The following is an 8,297-nucleotide window of genomic DNA, read 5'->3' as shown; positions in this document are numbered from 1 at the left end:
GGCTTGTTCTTTATTTACTTCACGACGTTTTGATGAATACATTTAATTTTGTTATATAAAGATTTTTAGTTAATATTGTTCACTGACGTATCCGTGAGTAGTTGGAGGAATGAATGGACCATGCTTGTTTGGTCATGTTGCCTGAATAGATGTTTTGAATATTTAGTTTTGCATTTTCCTGTCTGTTGCTATTCAATCTGGTAACAGTGTCATATACTCTGTATAGATGATATGCGATAAAGCTAAAACTACCACAAACAAGAGATAAAGAGGACACATGAGATTTGGGTTGAATATTTGTTATGATTTTATTTTTTTCAAACTCACATATCACAAGCCCATCAAATCTAAAGATAATCTGACTATTCCCTGAAATTATTTAATGTATATTCGGAGTCCTGGAAATCTAGGTTGAGAAGTTCAATTCACTGGAGTATCACTTAGGGCATTTTGTCTAAGGGTGGTTGATAAAAGATATCATTAACATTCCAGCATTAATTACATAAGAAATACATTATTTTTTGTTATTTTGTCCTTTATACCAGTCTCCTAGAAAGGAACTAATACCAAATTATTTCATACAGTACCCAACACGAGATAAAGCAATAACCTTACTTTTGACCAGCAATCAACTTACACTTTTTCATTTGTCTATCTTTGTATTTAAAGTGTTCTCACTCAGAGAGAAGACGTTACTATCTTTGTAATCCTTATTTTATTTGTCATTGTGTTCCAAAAAGTTCTGTAATATTTATCCTCTTTTCGTCGAAAGATGGGCGGGTGGCCCTATTCTTTTGAAATAAACAAAATACACAGCAAGAATTCCTTCAAGTGATTGTTTTCCTTCAAAATACAATCCTGTCTATTGATTACATTATATATATATTTTAAGGCAAGCAGTTAATGACAATAAATGACTTTGATAATAATTATAAGAAGGCGAAGTAAGCATATTTGGTATATTCTCTTATTTCATAATTTAACAACAAATTAAGTGGCCATATGGATGAGGATTGGGTAGGTATTAATTTTGGATTTTTAATTTACAAAACAATTTTATCATGGCCTCCTACTAGAAAAATCAATGTGAAACACCAAAGACCAAGTCTGTGTTTATAACTGAATACATTGCAAAAAGCTAAACTATGTGTAAAAAGTTTGTTATTGCACGTACAATAAGCAACATTTTACACATTTATTAATCATCTGTAATTTATTGAGTTATGGACAAGGACTTGGCATATGTTGTTTCACAATGATTTTCTCAAGTAGGAAGCCATGATCAAATTGTTTTGTAAATTAAAAATCCAAAATAGATACCTATTTCTCATCCATATGGCCACTTTAAAGTAACGTTTCTCTACTTGTTTAGCAACTATATAGAAAAATCATACAATATTCCTATAAGCTTATAAAACATTTTTTTTCAAAGAAGTACATTCGTAGAAATTAATAAAACCACGCTCTTAAACAGACAACACAAAACAAATAATTATTATAACACAATATCCATGTAAATTAATACACTGCTCTAGTAAATATATGTTTGAGTTAAAATGAAGACACACACATAGCAAGTTAACACACATTTGTTTTAAAAGCGAATTTTGATTTCATTCAGTTTCATTGTTAACATGATTGCAGCAAGGCTATTGAATACACTAACTATTATGCACTCATCAACAATATTATGCTTTTAAAGACAGAATTATATATCAATGAACCATCAGATCAGACTAATACTTTCATTTGTTACTATAAAGCTTGTGACAAGGCTCAGAGAAGAAGGAACCATGTCATGCATTTGTAATTACTCTGTTTGGATTTGTGATAAAGAAAGTATTTGACACTGATTTCAGGACCATGAGTTCAGACATAATGCAGTTTTTACATGTCACCAAACATCTAGCTATTACAAACAATAATTCACATAGGTGTAAAGACAATAGGTAAAAATATGAGTGTCATAGAACATGAAACAAAGGATACCAAAACTTGAATGATGTCTGCAGACATATATGGTATAAGTACCTATTGTCTTGACACCTATGCGAACAATTACCATAAATATATTAATTTCTTTAACTAGGTGTTTGGTGACGTGTAAACCCGTCCTACATCTGAACTCAGATCCTCGTTCACGGTTTACATATATTTGAACCCCCCAATGGCCATAAAACTTTGCTACATTTCAGTAACTTTTGCCTATCAAAAGAAAACCAGAAATGCATCTTGACAGTCTCACAAGGGCAGCTATTTTTTAAATTTTGAATTACATATACTGAACACATTACATGACAAGGTTCTGTCTTTTTAATTCACTGAATAAATACCCCATTAGTTGTTGATAGGGCTATGTATGCTGGCTTGATGGCAGTGTGTAAACAGCCATGAAAGACATATGGATTATTAATCCATTTGTAACAAAACTGAAATTCGGTGGATGCTGACAGAGGTTATCACTACCTGACCATACATACCTCAGCGAGTACATACACATGAAGACATGAATTAAAAATACCGCCAATGGCGTTGTAGCACAACTGTACAGTATTTTAAAATGTTTATCCATATGCTAGTCCATGCTAACAATAGGTGTTCATTTGCTGAATAACTATCCAGTTGCCTATCCAACCATGTTGCTATCTTTACGATAAATGCTATCATTTGGCTGTTGCTATGGGCGTGGTCATGTTGTTAGATATATTTGCATACATTTATGTATGTTTTTGTTGCTTGGCAAATTTACATACATTTTTTGAATGTTTATTCAATTGTCTATCAAACCCCATTGTTATCTTTGTGAAATACACCACCGTTTGGCTGTTGCTATGGGCGTGGTCATGGTTACTAGGGTATTTGGATAATTTTTTGAATGTTTATTAATTTGTCTATTAAACCCCATTGTTATCTTTGTGAAATACACCACCGTTTGGCTGTTGCTATGGGCGTGGTCATGGTTACTAGGGTATTTGCATACATTTTTTGAATGTTTATTCATTTGTCTTTCTATTCCTGTTGTTATCTTTGCAATATACGTGATTATTTGGCTGTTGCTATGGGTGTGGTCTTGTTGCTAAGCAAATTTACATACATTTTTTGAATGTTTATTCAATTGTCTATTAAACCCCATTGTTATCTTTGTGAAATACACCACTGTTTGGCTGTTGCAATGGGCGTGGTCATGGTTGCTAGGGTATTTGCATACATTTTTTGAATGTTTACTCACTTGCCTACCAGATGATGTTGTTATTTGACCAAAATATACTGCCATTTGGTTGTTGCAAAAGGGCGTGGTCATGGTCGCTAGGGTCAATTTTGTCAAAATATTTTGAAGAAAATCTGCAGAATAACAGTTTCAGAAACATCTCGCCAAGTTTCAGACTCATTGACCAAGTACTTTTTGAGATATAAGTTTTTGACCAAAAATGAACATTCTTACATCTAATTTGCATATCACTCATGGAATCATTGTATGCTTAATATATCTTCGTCCATACATCCCTAGATGCATCCCCATCAAATTTCAGCCCAATCTGCTCAATAGTTTTGGAATTATAGATTTTTAACCAAAAAGACACATTTTTAGACCTAATTTGCATATCACTGATGGAATCATCATGTCATGAACAAATCTTACTTTACACCCCCTAAAGAATTCTGCCCAGTAGTTTCTGAGTTTAAATCTTTTGACAAAAAAATCACATTTTTTGACCCAAATCACACACCTGTGATGCGATCATTTTGATTTGAACAATTTCCCAACTAGACACCCAAGGTAATAGACCCACCAAATATCATGGCAATCGGTTCAGCAGTTTTTGACTTTATGTTGTTTACACACACACACACAGACAGACAGACAGACAGATGCCGGACGATCCCTATAGCACTACTGAACCTCAGTTCAGTTGTGCTAAAAACAAATACAGAAATGGTGAAATGAATACAGGTGACCGACCCAGTAATAGTACTGGTGCTTTAAGTTTGTTACAATGTCTGTGAAAAAAAATAACAGAACAATGTACCTAGTACTATATTAAGCCATACAATGAATAATAATAATTAAATTCACAAGTATGCAAATTATTACTACTATATGATAAAAACACACTATAGATACAACATATTATTAGCAAACAAATTGTGTTTCTTGTCCTTTGTTCATTAAAACCACAGATGTTTAACACCAGTGCAGCATATCTGTAAAAAGTCAGTTGTACAGTTTGATAAATTCATGTAAATACATGCAACATACTTTTAAAAAAATATGAAATGAAGCAAATTACAAATTATTACTGATATGATATGTAGCTAATATTGAGTATAGAGTGTCATACTGAAATATGAATAGATAACACCAATTTGCATAAAAATCTAACTTAACAAAATACTGAGAGTGGTGAAATAAAGTGATAAAAATACTAGTATTTCAACAATATTGGAAAGATGAAATATTGAGAGAGTTTGGCCATGGGGAGTGACAATCAGGGACATCTTTATAAAGCCTAAGAATAATTGTTTGGTTATGATTACCTGACCCCACCTAGTTTTTCAATGCCGACTCTAAATTCTTTTTACGAATTCAAAAAATAATCACAAAAATTGTGAAGTCTCACGAGAAATAGTGGATGCGAAAAATGAAATCAACTTAAGAAGACAATATAAATTTGTTCTTGGAATTTGTAATGGCTCTACATGTACAGCTGATGGGAAGAAACTAATAACACAGAGAAAATTTGGAAAACAATGGAAAACCTGAACTACACACTCACACATGAAAAACATATATGATAATAAAATAAAATATCTACCTACTCCCGACTATTCTAAAACTGAGCATAACTGGAACCATACAATTACTTTTATTAGGCCTGACTGGAAGTGTTCATCATAGTTGATGGGAACTGTAATGTGCATTAAAGAATTAATTTTGCTTGGTGTTCCATGGTTTGAATCAAACATACCAACTACACCTTCAAATATTTGTCTTTTTCTTAAGTTTGTTTGATCCAATCTTAGGAACCAACAAAGATTTTTATGTGCATTTTGTGAAATATTTGTGTATAATGCCAAGCAATTCACATCCATGGTTAGCCCTTCCAGCCTTCATTTCCCCTAGTTTGTACATGAAAATCCTGTGTTGCTGTACAGGTATGAGATTCCATATGTGGATGTAGATGATCTAAAGTGATTCTGGGCATGATCTGAAGTGAAAATCTCATTATATAGAAGTACATCTGAAAATTGATGAAATGAAAGCCAATAATTAAGAAGATCGAGGGAGAAATTCGAGTATACATAAACTGGAGACAATACAACATATAGTAGTATTGTGCATAGCCTAGAGACTTGTCTTGAGGGTACTCTCCAAGAAGCTTCAAGACTTGTCTTGTGTAGCTATCACATGAAGCTCTTCACACCAAGGCAGGGGGTAATGAAATACACCATTGTAAATCCTTGCAGTGTTAAATTCAAGTAGCCTGAGTAACTGATCAGTCAAGTTGACAACATGAAATAATGTACTACTCAACTCACTGTACCCACCCTACTTTAAGTCAAGTGGAAGGCAGTAACCTCAAAAGTGTTTAAATATGATATTCAGGTGTGGATTTAGTACAGCTGCTTTTGTTAATTTGAAATTCCACACAGGTTCATGTAGTCTTGTAATAAAGCCTTGGGTCTGTTTTCTGAAGGTTGTTGAACAAAAGCTGAATGATGAGAGTTACTTGGGGCACACAACTCGGGCATAAACACCCTTGATTGCACCTCTGGCGCAAAACAATCTTCAGTCATGTCAAAAGAAAGTTTGAAGGTTTAGCAACTAGACTCATGTTCAAAATACCACTACTCTTGGCTTTGGTGTGGAAAGGTTCTTGGGATATTAACACCAAGACCCATCTATTGGCTACATTGTGTAATGAGTTCATGGACAATGGTAGATGCCCCCAAAAATGACTGGTTTCATAATAAGTACATGCAAAGAGATGTTGAAGTGCACACAGCACAATATAACTGAAGAACACATAATATGGCAAATCTTAATTTGGCAGTGAGAACATTTTTCTGTAAATGTAAATTAGCAGCATTCATTCAGTTAAATTGTAATTGTACACTAAATCTACACATTTAGCATGCAAAACAGTGACTTTCCGATGTGAAAGAGGTCTCGATAAATGTACGTTACTCGAGTTTAGTTTACCAATATATATATATATGTATAAATTAACAAATACATATATACCAAATAGTTCACCCACAATTCAAGAAACACTTGAAGTGACTATCTGATAGAAAAATTCCATGACAACAAATTGACAAAAAAAAAAATTGCTTTCTGATGCTTTTAGTTGCTATCAATGTCAAAGAAACAATGATATACATGTAGAGCGTTAAAATGAATAAACCTGAGAAATGTACCTTTTTGCTTATTTTTTTCTAACCCTCTAGAGACAACCATATTTTAAACTCTAGCATGGTCTTCTAAAACTGATCCTAATTTTGAGCACCCTCGCAAAGACTTCTTGCCACAATGGTTGAAAAGTTGGCTAAATTTAACATTTTGCTCAGAGGGGAACAAGCTGAGTTTATATGTATTTGGGCTTAGTTTAGTTTTTGCTGTGTATTTACAAGGGATCACACTTAGCCATCACTTTGCAATTAACTGAAATCAAATCTGCTATCAGGACATAATTGATAAATGATCCGATGATGTAGAGTTACTGTATGTATCAAAAAAGATCAAGAAATCCATTCTATGCAATGACTTGTTTTAGCATCTCCAGAATACAACTGTAATGTTATAGAAAACATGCGCTGACATTAAAATCATTTTTAAAATAGTTTAACCAGTTTTATTATGCAAGTATTTTCACTTAAGTAAAAAGCTTATAAACTCAGCTTGTGCCACTTAAAATGTTGCCCAACCAATGGCAAACCTGTAAATGTAAAATATTAATTATATCTTATATAATAATTTATAAGGACATTTGATAATTCATATATTATTTTTTTCCAAATTACTACAAGATGGTTTAATTATGAAGCACATGACCTATGTATTAATCTTATCAATTGTACCATTGTACCATCTTAGTTAAAGTCACATGATTAAAATGAGACCCGTTCTCGGAGTTCTCAAATACTGACTACTGGTATAATGGATACCTTAAGAAATATATTCAATCCGATGAAATCTGCATTTTCTGTTATCCGCTATAAAAGCTTCGGTAGAAGATGATATTGCTATTGTCATGCTAACGTGGTCTAGTCCACATAGATAATTATTTTAACATCAGAATCAAAATGTCTCCATTTATGTTATTCAATTGTCATGGCAACAATAGACATCTTCATCAATAGGGAACTTGCAAACCCACCGTCTTGAATATCGTGAATGTTGCATCATGGGAAATATGATGATAATATGAATCAATCAGTATTGTAAGCAATTTTGTTACTTTGTTTGTAACCACTAATAATGTAGTCATGGTTACCAGGACCATTATAGGAGGTTTATTCTATAGGTAGTTCCAGGTTAGATATTACGATAACTATTATAGTTAATCCCATAGTCCTTTGCATCTGAACATGCTCAGTCTTGATCGCAATTTCCCTATTACAGTTACAAGGTCCTGTCTTGCAGCCTCACTGTATAGCGTCCCAACTTGTCTTAATTAAAGTTGTAACTGTATCCTTGCAATGAGAACCATTTTTGCAGCAAAAATACCACAACTATTACTTTGGTATTAATGTCATTCAAGTCTTCATAACCTGTGATGGACATCACAAACTGACTGCCTCCTATGTTTTTTTAGTGAAGTTGCCATGGCAATAGCACACTAGAGTTGACATTTTCTTCACAAAACACCTTTGGAGATGGATGTCTTCAGAAGATAAATAATTGCTATCTCTAGTTACAGTGGAGACTGTTTTTTTTTAAGTGTTATCCCATTAAATAATTACTATCAGTGCTTTTGTTATGTATATTTTTACAGTAGCACTGCACCAGCATAATAAGTAGTGGTATCATACACAGTGCACAGACAGATGCCATCACATAGGCTACAGCCATTAAAGTGTCTTCGTTAGTCTCTGGTCTATGGTATGCACAATCTGTTCTGTTATCTGCAATGTAAAATCATCAATATACAAGATAATGATCACGATAATTTTTAATACATGTATATCGTGTTTTCCCACGCTATACTCAAAGCGAAAAAAGAATTGTTTCATGGACATCACTTAAATACCCTAGCGTCGGTCTTTTTTGTGTGTGTTTATTCAGCCCATGCAGT

The 8,297-nt window shown here is 33.2% G+C and overlaps 1 protein-coding gene across 1 annotated transcript in view; it reads right to left on the bottom strand.

Moving 5' to 3' along the window:
• Window positions 1–304: 304 nt before the first annotated feature.
• LOC144439677 (beta-secretase 1-like) overlaps window positions 305–8,297 on the bottom strand; it is a 29,618-nt gene continuing 21,625 nt past the window's right edge. Inside the window, exon 10 of the mRNA XM_078128912.1 lies at window positions 305–8,127. Within this exon, the coding sequence (XP_077985038.1) occupies window positions 7,946–8,127 (182 nt within the window). The 3' untranslated portion in view covers window positions 305–7,945. The remainder of the gene's footprint in view (window positions 8,128–8,297) is intronic.

This window comes from Glandiceps talaboti, chromosome 9 (genome assembly GCF_964340395.1).
Source record: "Glandiceps talaboti chromosome 9, keGlaTala1.1, whole genome shotgun sequence".
Lineage (NCBI taxonomy): Eukaryota > Metazoa > Hemichordata > Enteropneusta > Spengelidae > Glandiceps > Glandiceps talaboti.
The sequence above is the reverse complement of the archived record's forward strand: the minus strand, read 5'-3'. Positions and strand labels throughout refer to the sequence as shown.